The sequence below is a fragment of the Pseudorca crassidens genome, chromosome 9 (assembly GCF_039906515.1).
Source record: "Pseudorca crassidens isolate mPseCra1 chromosome 9, mPseCra1.hap1, whole genome shotgun sequence".
NCBI lineage: Eukaryota > Metazoa > Chordata > Mammalia > Artiodactyla > Delphinidae > Pseudorca > Pseudorca crassidens.
The window spans coordinates 63757778-63778534 of NC_090304.1; the positions used below are offsets into that span (position 1 = coordinate 63757778).

Genomic DNA, 20757 nt, shown 5'->3' on the forward strand with positions numbered 1-20757 from the left:
ACCATGCACTAAGCACTGTGTTAAACCCTATACTAGTGATCCTGTGACCCTGGCAGAAATGAAAATTCTTGGGCCTTACCCTGCAGGTGGGGCCCAGAAACCTGTGGTTTAATAAACCCTCCAGGTGATTCTAATGTTAGGTAAAGACTGAGAACCACTGACTTATACCATACATTATCTTGCTTGGAAACTGAGGTTTAAAAAAAAAAAAAAGATTAAGAAATAAATAAACCAGGATTCAAACCAGAATCTGAATTTCAAATTTCTCTAAACCACTCTGAGGTAAAACATAGGAGGAATTTAGAAAAATCCAGTTATTCCAATTTGCCTGGAAATATAATATTCCTATTGTTAAGCAGCTTGAAGTTGGGCTGGTAAGCTTCAATACCACAGAAATCTGGCAACTAAACTCTTATTGTGTTGCAGATTACTGAGTTTGAGTTTAACACCAGGGACTAGATATGAAAAACATTTAACATCCAATGAAAGGATATCCTGAAATACATATCATACATACATACCCAAGAGTTATATACAGGGTCTTGAACCATTAGACACTTCACAAATGTGTTTAACTATAGTTAATTTTTTTACAATGAAACATTTGCCCAGAGATAACCCACCACCTTTCCAACTGGTATACCACCACCTTTCCAATTGGTATAAGTCTATCATTTAGCCATATCCCATTTCTTAAATATTTGAAATATAAAGTCTTTCACTTTATATTTAGCTATTATACCACTACCACCATTTATCACTACCTCCTTTGTGTGAATTTATGATCACAAAATCATGTATCAAACTAAACCTGAAAAACTCTGCAAAATTTCTGTTAGAAGTCTTTAAGCCTAAGTATTCAAAGGTAATCATTAACCACTCCACCTACCTGTTAGAAGAACTAGGGGTAGAAAATATGTCAATGGCTGGTGCAGTCACTATACCCCCTGCTGAGGTGGACACAGGAGAGGCTGCAGTTGTTAAAGAGGTATGAGGTTTCTTTGCAAGTTCTTTTAGGCGCTGTTCCTGTTGAGAAAGGGAACTACCATAAGGAATCCAGAAACCAGATTTGTTTGTATGGCCTCTGAAAAAAAAAAGCATTTTCTAATTTTGTTTTGATAGCAGAAAGGTATTCTCTGTTTTGCCAGTCATTCAATGTCAGGATGAAAAATTAGACTACTGAATGTCACCCCATTTGTACAAATATTTATTAAATACTGTTAGTCTGTACAGAAGTCCCAGTTACTTTATGAACGCCTATACTTGTTTTTCCAAATAAAGAGAATGCACACACCTACCTTTAAAGCTTTTAAACGAGCCTGTTCTTCCTCTAATGCTGCCTGCTTTTCCCTTTCATCCACTTTGGTAAGAGACAGGCCAGTGCTTGCCAGGGAAGAGACTGCATTGGAAAGTGTTGTTGCCCTTGGATAATCAGACAAAGGTAATTTGGTATTTTGCCAAACATTTATTTCACTGGTTATGAAATGGTCTAGCAAGCTAGCCATGGATAGGCACCATAATTATGAACTAAACTTATGGAGTCAAAACCCATACTTCAGATGAAATATTCTACCCACTGACCTAGAGGATTATTAGAAATTAGTTGATCTACACATACATTCATTTATTTTTTTAAAGTAAGTGTTAGACTTTGGAAAGGGTTCACAGTAAAGGTGAGGGACATTGCCTCTTCCAAGCCCCAAGGTAGGGAACCAATGCAATTAGAGAAGAGCTCACATACTTCTAGGAAAACCCTGATGTGTAAAAAGTATTGAATTTCTCATAGAAAATGATCTTCTGCTAATTTACAGCCTGGGTTTGGCAGTACTACTACAGAATACTAAAACATAAGTATCAGCAATAAATAATGTATGTCTAGGTATGTTTCCCTTATAATAACACCCAAAGATGTCATTCCCAGAGGATCCACAGGTTCTCTCAAAGGAAGATCAGTTTCATTCCAGTCACTGGTCCATCTGGCTCCCCCTTTCTGTCTGCTACCCTTTTGCCAAGCTAGAATTTTCTTTTCAAACATATTATGTATGCACAGTACATCATCCCTTACTGATGGATTCACAGCAAACCACCTCATTTCTCTTATATCAAAACCTTATCCAGATCATAAACCCCAACATTTAATTCCCCAATGTTATTAATCCTAGGCAAAATAAACATGTGTGGTAAAGAATTCTAACAGGAAACTACTCCTCAGTGACTGCTACTAATTTTCCTTTTCTCACACACCAAACACCATTAATTTCTACTCTAAGCACACAAGTGGAAAAACTAAGTTTTATGTAAAATCAATTTTATAAATGAGCCAATATAAAGATATAACTCAGAAGACAAAGGAAGAGTAATACTGCTATGAAGAAATACAAGAAACCCAGAAAATTTTATGTTAAAAAACATATGAGGTACATCGGTGTACCTGAGCTACCTGGCTATATTTTTCATTACTTTCTCAAATAATCGGACCTTATAACTTGGCTTATACTTCTAAAAACCTACTAGAAAATCCAAAGAACAAATCTACAATTAAAAAGCATTAAAATCCAGTAATGACATTTTCCTTTACAAATTACTTAAATTTTGTTGCTAAAAAAAAAAGTTCTGAAACAACAATCAAAAAGAAGAAGAGTTCTCATCATACTTCATACAAATTTCTTCTTCATACTGCTAAAAGGAAATCTTCATAAGAAAACATGAGAATTACTCAAGTTACTAACCAACACAAAAATCACGTTACAAGGTCAATAAGCGATGATGTATATCACTTTCAATTTGCTGGTCTTGGTCTTGGAAATCAGCTAAAAGTCTAATAGAATGATTAAAATATGTCCACAGTCAACCCCATAAACTGGCATTAGAGAAAGATGATGAAATCTTATGTCAGACATCCTAGGTTTGAGTCCCAGAATTACTACTGCATACTTCACAGGGCTATTGTGAGGGTTAGTCAAATCTGTAAAAAAGGCATCTTGTAATTATAATACACCATATGAACCTATGCATTTCATCTTAAAGAGAAATACTGACACTATGAACACCATTCTAAACCACGTAGTTTTCACTGCCATCATCTTAACAGATGCTGACATTTACTGAAAATTAAGAACTATCCCCAAAACTTACATGTGTTAATCCTTAACAGCAACTCTCTGACGTTGATACTATTATTAAACCGACTTACAAATGGTTAAATCAAGATAAAGAGAAGTTCAATAACTTGGAACTTCAGCTAGACTCATCTACTTTCTCAGAAACATCACTACTGTTCTTTGCCCCACAAAGAATAATGTACCTGCTTGCAGCTGTAGAATCTTTGATTTTCTTTCCTTCCAAGGAAGCTAAATGTTGCTCCAAAGCATCAAGAAGACTGCTGGGGGCCTAAAATTGTACAAATATTAAGACTTTCTTTCGTCAAAATAAATCCAAGTATCATCTAACACAGGAGAGCAATAAAAATAAATAGGTATATTCCTCATGATCTAATTAACAGTGTAGTTTCAGCCACCTAAGAATGACACTATTATTTTTATTACATAAGTATGACCTGGTAAGGAGTATTAACAAACATAAAGATATAAAAACTAAGACTATGTGAACATGAAACATTAAGAGAATCTTAGAATTTTCTATATTTAACTTATTTAAATTTTAAATAGAAACACAATCCTAAAAATCAGACATACTGTTGAGCATGGTCCTGGTACTTAATAACTACTCACTGAGTAACTGAAAATGTCCAAACACTATTTCTGAATAGTTATTGACAAATGAAACTGAAGACTAACATCAAGGAAACAAAAACTGAAATCACAGTGAGATATAACTTCTTACCCACTAGAATGGTTAAAGTTAGATAGACTAGTAATATCAAATGTTGATGAAGATATAAAACAAATGCAACTGTCATACAATGCTGGTGGGAGTACATCCACCTTGAAAAAAGCTATGGGTTTTAAAAAAAAATAAAGTTAAATATACAACTACCTTAATTACCCAATTCTATTCCTAGCTATTTATTCAAGAGAGAGACAAATGTTATCTCCACAAGACTTGTTCAAGAATGTTTTAAGCAGCTTTATTTATGATAGTTAAAAAACTGCAAATAATCCAAAAATTTCCAAATTTTCCAATTTAGAAAACAGATAAACAAAATTGTGGTAAATTGACATGATGGAATACTATTCAGCAATTAAAAAGAATTAATCAATGGTATATTCAACAATATGGACAGATCTCAAAACATTATGATGAGCAAAAGAAGCCAGATATGAAAATAGTTGCATGATTCCATTTATATTAAATTCAAAATCTGATACAAATTATTCTATTAGAATTCAAAATAGTTATTTGTGTGGAGCGGATTAGGGAGTGACTGGAGGGGGACAGGAGGATTGGGGTGATGCAACTGATTTATATCTTGAATGGGGTGTTGATTACACAAGTGTTAATGGTTATCAATCCTCATTCAAATAGATATTTACCTCAATTTTTTTTAAAGACTAGCTTTAAACCTTCAGTCTATATATCAAATCTCAACTTAATATGAACAGTTAATTACTTTCAAAAGGAAATCTTTTCTGTGAGTTGAAAAGGAATTTTTCACTATTTTTAAGTGAAGCAAATACATCAGTGGCATTCACTTACATCAAATATTCTTTAGGATTTCAGACAGAGTTTCTCAATTACAGAGATCCAAAAGCAGTTGCAAGAGACAATACTAGCCAACTTCTCTGCCAATTATGACCTGAACAATTTCCTTCATCCTGTATTTTCTCTCTACATATCAAGACCTTAGCACAAGAAAGATATGGTAGAAAACATTGACTTCTTTGTTGATCTGAGAACACATGTGCACTCCCTCAACCCCAATAAATCAGCAGGCCAACTACTGTCCCAAGAGCTATTGTTAACAATAGCGGTTAACATTTAAAAAGCTCCTGTAACACCACAGGCACTGTGCAAGCTACCTTATATGTAATCACTGACTCTATGAGAAACACACTACTACATATCCATTTTACAAATAAACAACCTGAAACTGAAAATTAAGCAACTTGTCCCAGATCACATATCTGATACATAGCAGGAGCTAACATAGTGTGCAAGGTTTGTCCAATCTGAAAGCCTAGATACTAACTACTATGCTACAGAATCCTAAATTAAAACTGTGGTCATTTAAAGTGTACTTTAATTTTTTCTGAAGGGTTTAAGCTGTGCTTACAAATATTAAACTACCTAGTTATGATAATTAATAAACTATTTCCCAAATCCCTTCTAAATGTATCTGGCTGTTCTTTAAAAGTCAAACCCACATTACAAAGAGTGAAGGAAATGTGATGCTTCACATCCTAAAAAGAGCAATTTATAACAAACAAAAAAAGAATAAATAATCTCAAATTTCCTCTCTTGTGTTTAACTACCATCTTCCCTTAAGTATAAAAAGCTTTGTTTTAATTCACTTGAAAATTTTCTGAATCATTCAGAGATCATCAATGAAGAGGGAGGGACGGAGGAGGGTCAGAGGCTGGCCAACCCTACCCAATCACAATACCATGAATATTAAAGTACAGACACATAATAACAGTCTGGCCTGAGGCTGATGCTTTTTAAACAAAAATAGGTGAAGCTGACATGACAAATGGGGTAATGGCTTATCTGAAACTGCCAAATTAGCTTATACTACTATTGTTCAAACAATGACTCTTCTCACTTTTAGCCTACAGTAATGTGCTTAATCTTAATGACATCAATTATCTCATGTGGGCATATGCAGAAATTTTTTATTTACATATAATCCATAACTAAATCTAGTGCATACTCTTAGCCTGGTGATCAAAGGGATGAATTAGAACAAGTGAGTACAGAGAAAAACAGTAAGAACCTTGATACATAAGGATAGTTTATGCCAGGTACTTTCATTCTTAATGCTCAGTACACAAACACCAGAAAAGGCCAGAACTTCAGGTTTAAAGTTTCCTTCCCAGAAATTTTTAGAAGATAATGATGATAAAAATAATATTATAATAGCTAACATTGAGTACTTAATGCTCTAATTGTTTTTTAGGTATTAACTCATTTAATCCTCCAAACTACCTAATGAAATGGGTATTGTAATATCTGCATTTTAGAGATGAAACTGAACCATAGAGAGAACTTCTCCAAATCACAGGGCCAGCTAGTGGAACAGCCAGGACTCAAACTTAGACAAAGCCTGCTCTCTTAACCCAACATCATGTTCTGAGGTTTATCCCATTTAATATATTTACCTGAGCCAAAGAGCCAAAGTGGAAGGTTTAAAACAGGAAAAATAAATCCTGTATAAGATCATTTTATACTGTAATAATGTTAGAACAATTGTCAGCAATATATCAAAATGTTAAAATCTGTCAAGAAAAATTACACTGATCTCCTTGACAGCAGAGGCTGCATATTATTCATCTTTGTACCCTTCATACCTAGCAGAATATAGCAGGCAGTGATTGGTATTATAACAATACTTACCTGTGAAAGGTCTGGTATATCACCTCTGTCAATTCCAACTTGCTGTAAGAAGAAGCAGCATTGTATTTAATAGATAAAATTACAATAGGGTGTTTTATAAGTAAAATTTAGAAAATGACATTTATGACTAGTACTATGAGCAATATTTTAGAAAGAATTCTTTAAAATTAGAAGAATATTTAATCCCCACAGATATCATTCAGTACTTCCAAGGACACAGATGTTGTCTGATGGCTCTACAAGTTCTAACAGGAAGGGAATAAGAGTTGGAAATTCAACAAGGCTCTAAAGTTACCATCTCCACATCTTCTAAACACCTATATAAACCACCTTGTCACAATCTGAAAAATCCATCACTTCTATGACAAAAACATTACACCAAGAATGAGAAAGGCTGACCATGAACAAGTCCCCTGGGGCATAAGAAGAAGTTAAAGGAACAAACCTAATGACAATGACTCTCTCTCCATATAGTATGCTTTCCCTGGCAATCACCACAGATAACAATTTTTAAAACCTATGTTCACTCAAGCAGGTCAGGTTTTATACAAATACCAAGTGATATTTAACCAGGATATAACTGTCACCACAAAGCAATCCCCATACACTTTCATGATGTTCAGGTACTAGGTAATTTCTAGCAAAAAAGATAAGAACCATTTCTATTTATTACAACACCCAAATTTAAAAATTCTTTTCCCTCCCATGACTATATGACTATATTTCATTTTCTAATCATTCTCTCTTCCTTTTCTCAACCTCTCAAGGGCCAGTCCCAGAATGATAGCAGTAGAAAATTTGATAAAATAATTCATACTAAGATCTTAAGAGCTAATTGATATATTTGTCCTCTTCAAACACATTTAAAAAGATTACTTGTGTCTTTTTTCATTTTTAAATATCATTTTGACTTTATTTATTTTTATTTATTTTGGTTGCGCTGTGTCTTCGTTGCTGCGCGTGGGCTCTAATTGCGGGCAGCGAGGGCTACCCTTCGTTGCAGTGTGCGGGCTTCTCATTGCAGTGGCTTCTCTTGTTGCATAGCATGGGCTCTAGGCACGCAGGCTCAGTAGTTGTGGCTCACGGGCTCTAGAGCACAGGCTCAGTAGTTGTGGCGCATGGGCTTAGTTGCTCCGCAGCATGTGGGATCTTCCCGGACCAGGGATCAAACCCATGTCCCCTGCATTGGCAGGCATACTCTTAACCACTGCGTCACCAGGGAAGTCCCAGTTATTTGTGTCTTTACTCCAAGAACTAAGGTCTCATAATGAAATTGCTAGCCCAAAGACCACCTCATGAAAGAAAAGAAGCCAAAGGGAAAAGCCAACAAACTAAAACTTTATTTAAGGAATTTGCTAGAATCATAGCATAAACACTACCTTTTTCTGGTTTTAGTATGTGACTGACCCTAAAGAAATGGGGAAAAAAAAACATTGATTTCTCCTTGAGAGATACTTTAAATTCAAAATAAATTTCAGTACACTTCACAAAATAGCTGATTAACACCACAAAGCTATTTTCTTCAAAGGTCTCGTCATCCTTTTCTATCCTATTCCATCTGCTACAGAATAAAACATCACTATGGTAATAGAGCTAGAATCACCAACTTGCTAGTTTCAGATTAACTACTTTGATATTATTAATCAGTTATATAGTCTATTCATCTTCTAGAATTATCCTAGCAAGACACCTCTGGTGGTAATGCATAGAGGGCAGAGAAAGGGAAAACAAACAAAAACACTTCAAGTGCCGCCTCTGTGCAAGCAAGATAATGCCCACAAGCATTACCACAACTACCTTCTGTGACAGTCGCAGAAAATTATTTTTTAAACCGATTTGTAAAATTAGATTATCCTATAACCTACGTTCATGGTTTTCATAATCAATGACAAACAATAAATGCACTATGTTCACTTCTGAAGGGAACAAAACATTTTGAACAATGTGGCTCCAGCTGCAACTCTCGCTGGAGAAAAGAGACTTGCACTAACATAGAATATTCTCTACCATATTGAATAGAATAAATCTTCTACAATACATGGCCAATTCCAAACATAAAAGTCACTGCCACCTACTTGATTTTATAGAGAAATAAACAATTTAAAAATAGATTACTTTTCAGTATTCAATACTGAATTAAATATACAGGAAATTTTTTATTCAATATTATATCATATTCATACCATAGCACAGAATTCAATATTGCATAGTGATATAATTGAATATATACCTTACTATATTTGACACTTCTTTCACTTGGATATAGACTGATTTCTTTGAAATGCACGCTTAAAGACAAAAAAAGCAACTTAAGAGATACAGTCACTTAAAGACAGTTTACCTCTGCAACTTTGAGAAACTCTGAGATTCTTGTCATCCTAGTCAGGAACTTCTTATAGATGTCAAGACCTTCTTTGCACTGGTTCTTTTTCATATCGAAATATTTTTCTGCAAAAAGTAGATGTAAATATACTTTTATTCACTTCAAAATATAACACTCAAAAAGGAAAAAGATTTAAAACAGCTCTAAAGAGATTATATTGATGTCTCAGAGAACACATTCACCCTACAGAAAAAATAGTGTTAAATAAGCTTAGATATTTAAAGCAAATTAAAATAGAGATGCTGTTATATATTAAAAACTAAGAAATTATGACTTTACTCATATTACTAGTATGTTCTACAATATTTCTTCCCTCACAATTCCCTAAATATATACTTGCATGTTAATACAGATCACATTTGACTCCATTTAAAACAGTGCTAACATCTATTTCCAAATATTCTTACTAATGATAAAGAAAGATGGGGGCTTCCCTGGTGGCACAGTGGTTAAGAATCCGCCTGCCAATGCAGGAGACATGGGTTCGATCCCTGGTCCAGGTAAATCCCACATGCCACGGAGCAACTAAGCCCGTGAGCCACAAGTACTGAGCCCATGTGCCACAACTACTGAAGCCCGCGCTCCTATTGTCCATGCTCCTCAACAAGAGAAGCCACTGCAACGAGAAGCCTGCGCACCGCAACGAAGAGTAGCCCCCGCTCACTGCAACTAGAGAAAGTCCACACGCAGCAACAAACACCCAACACAGCCAAAAATAAATAATTAAAAAAGAAAGAAAGAAAGAAAGATGGCAACTTTTCCACGTCCAAATGTCACTTGGAAAGCTAATTTAACTTAATATATAAACAGCAGTAAAGAGCTTAATTTATACCAATCACAGGGTGGGAGACTATGCCTTCCAAAACTTTGTAGAAAAGAAAACTTTCCATTTTTCACTTGTTAAAAAAAACAACAACCTTATTTCCCTATCTCCATAGATTAAAGCATCCCTGAATGAGTCTGTGTTAAGCCAGCCTATGAAAAACAAATTTAAATAAATTCTAAAAAAAAAGAAGTACTGAAAAGGGAGAACAATTACATTGGAATATTTGACATCTGACACTTGATACTTTGGCACACTTGGCAGACTGTTAATTGTCTACTCCAACCAAATCCCATTAAAAAAACTAGCATCTCTAGGCGAAATTAACTGCATTCCATATATACTGAATACACAGTAAAGCACCACATTCCTGAAATGCCTCAAAAGTAAAAAGCATCCTTAAAAATGCGTGTTTAATTATTTTAAAATAATTAGCAATCTGAAAATTAAGTTTAGAATAAAATACCAATTTTACAGTTAAAGTTCATTTTGGAGTAAATTGTGAGGAAATGATTTTCCTGAGACAGAAAATTCCAACTTAATTTTTATGAAATTTTTGTATTTCTAAAAATAATAAAACTGATAGAAAAAAAGATATATCTAAAAAATACAAAATTCATCTAGCTGAACATTCTAGTTGTATAAGTATTTAATCACTTAGCATATGTAGTCAGATATAAAATTCTTTTCTCCGAATTGTTACAATGAATGACTATATCTCAGTGGATTTTTAGGCAGCTTTAAGTAACAACTTAGACAATATTATTTACTATATGACACAAGATAAGAAATAAAATGTTATTTAACTATAGAAATACTTACCCAGCAGGTTAATAATTCCTTCATTGTACGCTGCAAACAGTCTAATGGCATCTTTGAACAGGAGCATGAAGGCAGCATTTATTACCCCATTTGTAAGTTCATTGCTATTAACCTGGAAAAACAAAAAGAAAGATTAGCTAATGTTTTGTTTTAAAATGACAATTACTTCCTTCAAATTAAAATACAATGAATTCAAACATTTAGGTGTATGAGAGGAAGACATTTATCTCTAGCAATCAGTTATAGCCATATAGTGCAAAAATCTTGATCAAAGAGTTCAGATTTATTTAAAAGCTACAAACACAAATCTTACAACATTCAATTTAGTTCAGAAATAAGTCATTGAGAACAAAAGTACCCTTTAACTCTTGAAATTCTTAGGCTACATCTCAAAAGTTTTTTAAGTTCAATTCAACATTAAATACTTCTAACTGCAAAATAAAGCCCATTTCTAGGTAGAAGTTCACTCTGAGTCATGAAGAATTTACTGAATATTTATAAATCAAAAAATATTTATTAAATGGCTACTACAATCACCAAGGCACTGAGTTAAGCTAGGCAGAATATATATATTTTAAAAATATAACTTTTCCCAATATTACAAACAAGCTCACCTTCATAATGGTTATAATAATATTTCTACCTCACACAGTTACTGGGAGAATTAAATGATATACTGAGTGTAAACAGCCTGATGCAGTACTTTACAAATAAATGATCAATATTTATTATTATTAGTGAATTATGCTTTAACAAAAAAAGCACTTATTTGTTTACCAAGAAATACAAGAAACACCTTTAGTTTTATCTTAAAGAAAGAATCAAAAGGATAAACCAAATTTATCTTAAATTCCTTTTTAGATATCTAAGTACATGATAGTTACCTTGTTAGGTATAGAAAAATATAAGCACAAAACTGAATGGTAAGCAACCAACTGGTAAATATTTGCAGAATATCTGACAAGGTTGACTTCCATCATAGAGAGAATTCTATAAGACAATTCACAAAATAAAAAATACATACAGCTAATAACATGTGAAAAGAAGTTCAACTTCATTGATCAAGTAAATTAAAATAATCAAATTAAATTCCTGAACTATCCTTTCTTGAGCACCAGACTAGTAGGTATCAAGATAATCAAAACCAAGGTATTATTCTATACAGATAAGGATGAAGAAAAACAGGCACCTTTTGACAAGTGACTAGCTCAACCCTTTTGGAGTGTTAAGTTGGCAAAATTTAAATTTCTTAAAAATTTAAATGCTGGGACTTCCCTGGTGGCGCAGTGGTTAAGAATCTACCTGCCAATGCAGGCGACATGGGTTTGATCCCTGGTCCAGGAAGATCCCACATGCCGCAGAGCAACTAAGCCCATGTGCCACAACTACTGAGCCTGCGTTCTACAGCGCACGAGCCACAACTACTGAGCCTGGGCACCACAACTACTGAACCTGTGAGCTGCAACTACTGAGGCCACACTCGGCAACTACTGAAGCATGCACCCTAGAGACAGTGCTCCGCAACAAGAGAAGCCCATGAACCACGACAAAGAGTAGCCCCGGCTCGCCCCAACTACAGAAAGCCCCCGCGCAGCAATGAAGACCCAATGCAGCCAAAATAAATAAAGTTAGTATTCCTTAAAAAAAAAAAATTTAAATGTTTATGTCCTCGAACCACCAAATTCTTTTCCTAGGCATTAACCCTATAGTAGGTTCATAAATGTGTAGATATCTAACACACACAGAGTACGTAGTGTCCCTCCCACTTGTTTTTCTTCTCCATTTATTTTCTGAATTAAAAAACCAAAATACCCTAAATATTTATCAACAGGAGGATCATATAAGTTGTTACACACAATGCAGTATAATAGACACTGAAAAGAATATGCAATTTTATAAAGGTACCCACAATAAATTAAGTGAAAAAAAAATTCATGGTTGGACCCTTTCTCTATAAAAACCAAAATAAAGCTCAGTAGTTACATTAATCCCCTGTCATGTAGACTAGGGGCCAGCAAACTTTTTTGTAAAGGGCCTGATCGTGAGTATTTTAGACTTGCAGGCCATATGGTCTCTGTCACAACTACTCAATCCCGTTATTACATCAAAAAAAGCAGCCACAGACAACATGTAACCAATGAGCCTGTTCTAAAAACACAATTGTGGACACTGAAAAATAAACTTCATATACTTTTCACCTGTTAAAAATATTCTTTTTTTTATTATTTGCAACTATTTAAAAATTTAAAAATATTCTTTGTATTATTTGCAACCATTTAAAAATGTTCTCAGTTCACAAGCCTATAAAAAAATACTGGTTTGAGAACCTGTTCTAGTCTATAAAGCACCTTCAGGATTCATTTATTGAATGTTTACTGAACACTATCTATGTGCCACACACTACTGACAATGGAGACACAGCAGGGAAAAAGAAGACCCGGTCCCTGCCCTCCAGAAGCTTAAGACTACCAATTAATAGCATACCATTAAAGGAAAATCAATTTCAGCATAAAACTGTCACAGTTCCAATCACTAACTTGCACTTACAAGCTCTAAAATACAATGTCTCTAAGCTAGATGAACCAAAAAAGAAAAGACTTGTAAATGCTAACACCTAACATATTACAAACAAATGACAAAGCTGGCAATTTGGTTCAAGTAACAGTCATTAAAACAAAAATCCCAGGGAACACAACATCCTTGGGCAATAGCTATATAACATGTTGTTACAAGTATATTTGAACTTCCCTTTATTTCTCAATAACTGTCATGCTCTGAGTTCTACAATGCAGACAAAAAGTGAAATATTAAGTTAGCTTATCATAAAGAAAATCTTTATACATTTTTAATATCTAAAAACCATTATCAAAAGAAAGTAGATTTTCACATCAATCTCTTCATCTCTCCATCACTTTCTTTAGCTTATATACCCTATAATTTGGGGGTTAGAGAAGCACCACCAAAGAAATCAGAGTAAATCTAAAACAATTATAAAAACGGAAAGTAATCTGGTTTGGGACCACATTTATAGAAAATCCTTAGGCAAATAGGATATTAGTGTGAAAAAATTAGTCTATGATAACTTGAGAATAAAAACTCTGACCAATTAAAATGATATAATTTTTAAAATCTCAAATTATAAAAGCATTTATGCAATCAACTTACATTAAAATCAAGAAGGGCATCCATTTGATTTTGAATAATTGGTACAGTTTTTAGGAGTTTTTCTGTGTTCATTGTTCTCATAACTCCATCAGCCCTGTTTAAAAAAAAAAAAATGAGTTTGTTATTAAATCTACATTTTGAACTCCCATCTGATTCTCTATTTAAACAGAGAACAAGGTGCTACAAAACATCGCATGTTTTTATCACTTTTTTTTTTTTTTTTTTTGGCGGTACGCGGGCCTCTCACTGCTGTGGCCTCTCCCGTTGCGGAGCACAGGCTCCGGACGCGCAGGCTCAGCGGCCATGGCTCACAGGCCCAGCCACTCCGAGGCATGTGGGATCTTCCTGGACCGGGACACGAACCCGTGTCCCCTGCATCGGCAGACGGACTCTCAACCACCGTGCCACCAGGTAAGCTCCATCGCATGTTTTTAAGTCATTATTGAACCTGAAACCTCAAGTATCAATAGAAATCATATAGAGAAAACAAAAACAGGAAACACCGTTATGTCCAACATCAAGGTGCTCGTTTATAACTAAAAAGAAGATGTAAAGCATGAGACATAAAAATAAAAGCTTGCATTATATAGCCAAGTTTATACTATACTTTTTACATGAGAAAATCGTCTGATCCTCACACCACTCATATGTGTGTAAAGGGCAGTTTTACAGATTTTTTTTTAATTATAAATTTAAAAAAATCATTTCCCTCAAATCACTAAATAGGACACAATGGAGTCTGCAGTTGAACACAAGTCTTGGTGAGCACCACTTTACTTAAGGTACTTTATTTGTGACTCAAATCAAAATAAAATTATTTTATTAAAAAATAAAGAACAATTTTACCAAGTCATTCTAATCTGGCCATTAAAATAAGTGATAATTAAGAGGAATGGTTTTTAATAAAATGTTCTGTTAAATATTTCCAAAAAGATTTCTTTAAATATTTCTTTAGATATTTCTAAAAATAGAGAAATATCAGCAGTACCAAATAAACTAGAATTTTACAAAACTGACAACAAAAACACTATATAAGAGGTACTGGGGTTAAGGTGCAGAACTAACACTAAGTGTTTATTATATATCAGGCTCCATATTAAGGGCCTGATGTATGTTTTTAAAATCCTCACAAAAATCCTCTGGACAGTCTTGTCCCATTTTATAGACATGAAATTTTAGGTTCAGGGAGGTTATGACTATCTAAGTTCAGAAAACAAATTCATTTTAGGGTCAGTATGTAAACCCAGGTGTATGAGACTCCAAAACAGTGCTTTTCATAATCTTTTGGCAGAGGAACAAGACCCTTTCAAAAAATATACAGGCTTTCCCTAATTTACAAATGATCCATACTTATAAACAGCTGTTCTACCTTAAGCTACCCCTTCAACCACAGTCCAGATACCAGAAAAACAATTAAGCTATGAAAAGCAAAAACAGTGCTTTGCAGGACAAAACAAGAGTTTAAAGAACAAACACTGGACTGCCTTACATAGGCAGCTATTGACCAGCTTTAGTCCAACAACTCTCCCACATAAGATGTGTTAACCCACCGACACCTATATCCTCTCAGGTATTAAACTACATTGACTGGAGTTTGGGATAAGGACGCCACTCCCTCTTTGTAACCCTTTCTTTATTCTCATACACATCACACTCTCGTTTTATCAGTCACTGTTAGTCCCCTTTTAGTTCTTCCTCCCTCTCCTTGCTGAAGTAATTTTTGATCTCCTGGTCACTTCCCCTCCATCACAGAAGACTTGAATACTGGCTCAGTTTTTCTCAGTTAACTTCAACATCTTAACATGCACAACCAATCCAACATCTTGGTCGCAAAATCCCTTAACCACAATCCCTATTCCCATAGTCAGATCCTAACCTTAACTGCCCACCCCCCAAGAAACAACATTATCCCTACTCCCACTCCTACTCCCTTACCCCCAACTTAAGAAAAAGGCAAAATTCAGACACCTTATCCTGACAATAACCTTTTAACTTTCCAGCTGCCTTGGTCAAGTGTCCCATGGCAAAAACTATTTGACTTTATCATAAACTTCAATGCATCAACCCCACCACTACCCACATTGATCCCTTTTCATTTTTCCTTCTTTAATCTAGCTTATAATTCCACAGGTCATTATTATAATCACTCCCTTGCTAATACCCTAACTCTCTTACACCTCTCATTCCCTTGCGGTCACCTGGCAAATTCACAATCCTGAGTGAACACACATTTATCTTCTCCGTGCCTGTACACATGCAGCTGAGTGCTAGTAAAGAAAACTGGGTAAACTGGTTAAACTACAAATTCTTGATCATCAGCCTCAAATGGGGACTCAGCATTGCCAGCAGTCCTCTTAGCCTCTCTAGTGAATCCCCCCCCTGAGTACTTTCAAACCACCTTCTCCCACCTGTCCTTCTCCACCCCTCCCCCACATCCAACACACAAACTCTCAGCTCATAACTCTCAAAATATTTCATTCAGAAATAGAAAATGACAAAAAGAGATTGTCTGATTATCTTGCCACCAAAACTATATTTATCTGATCTGCTCATATTACAACGGAGGAAGTCTATTTCTTTCTATCAAATGTAAATATCAATCACACAGGTCCTTTGGATCCCACTCTGTCACAATCTTTGGTTATCCTCTTTCTCTTTAACACAGCAGTGTCCAATAGAACTATCTGCAATGGTAGAAATGTTCTACACCTACACCATTCAGTATGGTAGCCACCAGCCACACGTGGCTACTGAGCACCTGAAATGTGGTTGATGGAACTAGGGAAATGAATTTTTAATTTTATTTCAGGTGAATTTAAACAGCCACACGTGGCAAACAGCTACCATATTGGACAGTGCAGATCATTAATCTCTTTTAGACTATATCATTCCCATGAACATGCAAGCGAAGTCTACCACACTTTAAACACAACCACACTTTAAACACAAACACACACACACTTGCACTAACCCCACATTCCCATTCAGCTACCACTTCTATTGCATAGTCAAGCACACTTTTTAAAAGAATTGCCACTTCCTTTTCATTCATTATTCAATTCACTCCAGTAAAGATCCACTCTTGCCTCTCCATGTTGCCTCTCCAATGGGTACTTGCCTAACATTACCTGACTAGACTTCTCAGCATCATTCAAAAGTTTCCCTCATTCTTGTAATACTCTGTACTCTGTCTTAGCATCCCCTATATCCCCCACTCCTTTTTTTCTGCCTACTTCACTACCACTTTTTTAGTCTCTTTCATTGACTCCTCATCCTCTACTCATTCTCTAAAATAAATGCTGTGTATCTCAAGATGTTTCTAGGCCCTCTCCTCTCATTCTGTATTTATTCCCTAGAATACTGTCATTCCCAAGCCAGAAATTACCAAACTGCCACTGATATATTTATATTCCCAGACTAGAAATCTCAAAGTTCCTAGTTAGTATTGTTGAATTGCCTAATTGATACTTTAACTTATAAAAATTACAGGCATCTAAAAACTAATATTTCAAAAACGAAATCCTTAATTTTTAATCACTATACCCTACCCTACCATTCCCAAAAACCTTCCCAGTAAAAGGTAACATCTCCCCAGTGACTTAGGCCAGAAACTATAGGGATGTTTTTTTATTCTTCCCTCTCTCACTAGCCACATCATTTCATCCCAGAGAACTTTAAATTTTTCAATTAAGAAAAATCCTAAGTTATCACATGCTTACATCAGACTTCAAAAAACTCAACTCACAAACCCAAATGCTTAAATATGATTCAGAGCAAATGTATGACAGTTCATACTCTATGTAGAAAACAAGCTTTTATTACTTCTTAAATAGATTATAATTCAGATACTTGCTTCCCAAATATAAGAGCAGTGAATTAAAGGATGATCATCCATATCCTTACTCACAGACAATACCTCTAATATTCTTTCTTTTGCTTGTTATGTAACAATGTCTTGTTACTTTGAACCGTACTAATTTAGAATTCAAGATAATTAAACATGGTAAGTTAACACTATCAAAAAATGGAGTGTTAAACAAATAGAAAATGAAGGGACCAATCTTTAACACAACTAACTAAAAAGATAAATCTACAGGCAATTTACTGGATCCATTTTTCATAGAACCGTTTAATGTACTATTTAGAAACACCTAGTCATCTTTTCAAAAACTATTACATATTTACTATGTTTAGATACTGTGGAAAGTCCTGAAGATATGAATCTGAGTAAGACTATATTGTCTTCATGGACGGACAATCTCATATAAAATCTAACAGAAATAAGCCTTCCTCAAAAAAATGATGTTTGAGTGAATTCTTGAAGAATGACTAAGAATTTGCCAGAATAATGAATAAGGGGCTAGATAAAAGAAGTATATTTAAGTGAAAAGTCATTTAACCATACAAGGGTAATAATTCATTTTGATTTTGAATATCCTATATTTCTATTAAAAATTACAGTTATCTCCACCTCAATTTCTAAATACCAAGATATATTCTAAATGAATTAAAGATTTAAATATAAAATACTGGATCCATAAAAATATCCAGTGAAAACATAAATACCTAGTTGATTACTTTGGGGTAGAAAACCCCGCTCCAAGTTTGCTTAAAAAACAACAGCCATAAAAATAAAGATAATGGGCTTCCCTGGTGGTGCAGTGGTTGAGAGTCCGCCTGCCGATGCAGGGGACACGGGTTCGTGCCCTGGTCCGGGAAGATCCCACATGCCGCGGAGCGGCTGGGCCCGTGAGCCATGGCCGCTGAGCCTGCGCGTCCGGAGCCTGTGCTCCACAACGGGAGAGGCCACAACAGTGAGAGGCCCGCGTACCACAAAAATAAATAAATAAATAAAATAAAGATAACAATTTTTAACACATAAGATTTTTTTTAAGTTTCAATACTGCTAAAATAAAACCAGGAGCAATATTTGTAACCTGTGACAGTTTATTTTCCCAATAAAACCAAAAGCTTATTTGTTACTTTGCCATGTGCTATAAACATTACATAAAATATATCCTTTAATTCTCATAACAATCCTAATAGATAAGTGCTATTAACATCACCATTCTACAGATGAAAATATATTTACAGATGAAATAACCTGGAGCATAAGTCAAGGCTTCCCAAGTTGTGCCACAGCAGACTACTGTGGTACAATTGGATTATATGTATGCCAACACATTAATGCCTAACCCTTCAGCCTCAAACAGTCTTCTCCATGTAACTAACCCACTGTCCTGTACAAATAACATAAGTTTGTGTAGCATGATGCCGAAATAGTTAGCAAACTGATGGATATGTAAAAAAAAGATACTTGTTCTTAGGAAATAGACATTGAAGTATTAAGAGCTCTACAATGTAAAAAGGCATGAGGTATGTAATCCACTTTCAAATGGATCAAAAAGAGAAGTATACAAACACACATACACAAAGAATGATTAAACAAATGTGACAAAATGTTAAAGCCTGGTAAATCTGACTACAGTGTATAGGAGTTATCTGTATTATCCTTGCAGCATTTCAGGAAGTGAAATTATTTCAAAATAAAATTATTTTTTAAAACTTAAGCTGGGGGCTTCCCTGGTGGCACAGTGGTTGAGAGTCCACCTGCCAATGCAGGGGACGTGGGTTCGTGCCCCAGTCCGGGAAGATCCCACATGCCACGGAGCGGCTGGGCCCGGGAGCCATGGCCGCTGAGTCTGCGCATCCGGAGCGTGTGCTCCGCAACGGGAGAGGCCACAACAGTGAGAGGCCTGTGTACCGCAAAAAAAAAAAAAAAAAAACTTAAGCTGGCTGAAGTATCCTACTAAAATCTTTCATATAACTGGAGTGAAGCTAGAAATCAAACCTAAATTTATCTGACAAAACAGCCAGTTAGTCTTAAGAAAACAGAAAAGAATTGTAAAAGCCCAACAGAGAAGTGGGCAAAGGACACTGAAAAGCAATTAACAAAGCATGAATGGCATTTTTAAAAAGAGAGAAAGAGGCTCAATATCACCATTTAAAAATTAGTTGATCAACCAACATAAAATGAACACCTAATGAGATACATTTTCATGATGAGGGAAGAAAACAGAGGAAAAGGTATTTATAGCTGTAATTAACTCAGTAATCTGGTACCACTTTTATCCAGGGCAACTTAATATTTTCTAATAAATGGTAAATGTCTATAACGTTTGACTTGTCAATTCTAAGAATTTATTCTACAGGAAACTTCACTTAATGCAACCAGAGAGGACAGACGGAAGAATTATAATCCCGCAGCCTGCAGAATGAAAACCACAATCACAGAAAGACAGACAAAATGAAAAGGCAGAAGACTATGTCCCAGATGAAGGAACAAGATAAAACCCCAGAAAAACAACTAAATGAAGTGGACATAGGCAACCTTCCAGAAAAAGAATTCAGAATAATGATAGTGAAGATGATCCAGGACCTCAGAAAAAGAATGAAGGCAAAGATCGAGAAAATGCAAGAAATGTTTAACAAAGTCCTAGAAGAATTAAAGAGCAAACAAACAGAGATGAACAATAAAATAACTGAAATGAAAAACACACTAGAAGGAATCAACAGTAGAATAACTGAGGCAGAAGAAAGGATAAGTGACCTGGAAGACAGAATGGTGGAAATCACTGCTACAGAACAGAATAAAGAAAAAGGAATGAAAAGAAATGAAGACAGCCTAAGAGACTGCTGGGACAACATTAAACGCACCAACATTCACATTATAGGAGTCCCAGAAGGAGAGAGAGAGAAAGGACCTGAGAAAACATTTGAAGAGATTATAGACGAAAACGTCCTTAACATGGGAAATAGGCACCCATGTCCAGGAAGCACAGAGAGTTCCAGGCAGGATAAACCCAAGCAGAAACACGCTGAGATACATAATAATCAAACTGACAAAATTAAAGACAAAGAAAAATTATTAAAAGCAACAAGGGAAAAATGACAACATACAAGGGAACTCCCATAAGATCAACAGCTGATTTCTCAGCAGAAACTCTGCAAGCCAGAAAGGAGTGGCACGACATATTTAAAGTGATGGAAG

The 20757-nt window shown here is 35.1% G+C and overlaps 1 protein-coding gene across 12 annotated transcripts in view; it reads right to left on the bottom strand.

The window, feature by feature from the left end:
- The window catches only part of PICALM (phosphatidylinositol binding clathrin assembly protein), a 107255-nt gene that overhangs the window by 37271 nt on the left and 49227 nt on the right, over positions 1-20757 (bottom strand). For all 12 annotated transcript variants that reach the window (XM_067750616.1, XM_067750617.1, XM_067750615.1 and 9 more), the window contains exons 5-11: positions 13707-13800; positions 10542-10653; positions 8855-8961; positions 6514-6555; positions 3305-3390; positions 1299-1422; positions 890-1026 (exon numbers count right to left, since the gene is read on the bottom strand). In XM_067750616.1, the coding sequence (XP_067606717.1) occupies positions 890-1026; positions 1299-1422; positions 3305-3390; positions 6514-6555; positions 8855-8961; positions 10542-10653; positions 13707-13800 (702 nt within the window). The remainder of the gene's footprint in view (positions 1-889; positions 1027-1298; positions 1423-3304; positions 3391-6513; positions 6556-8854; positions 8962-10541; positions 10654-13706; positions 13801-20757) is intronic.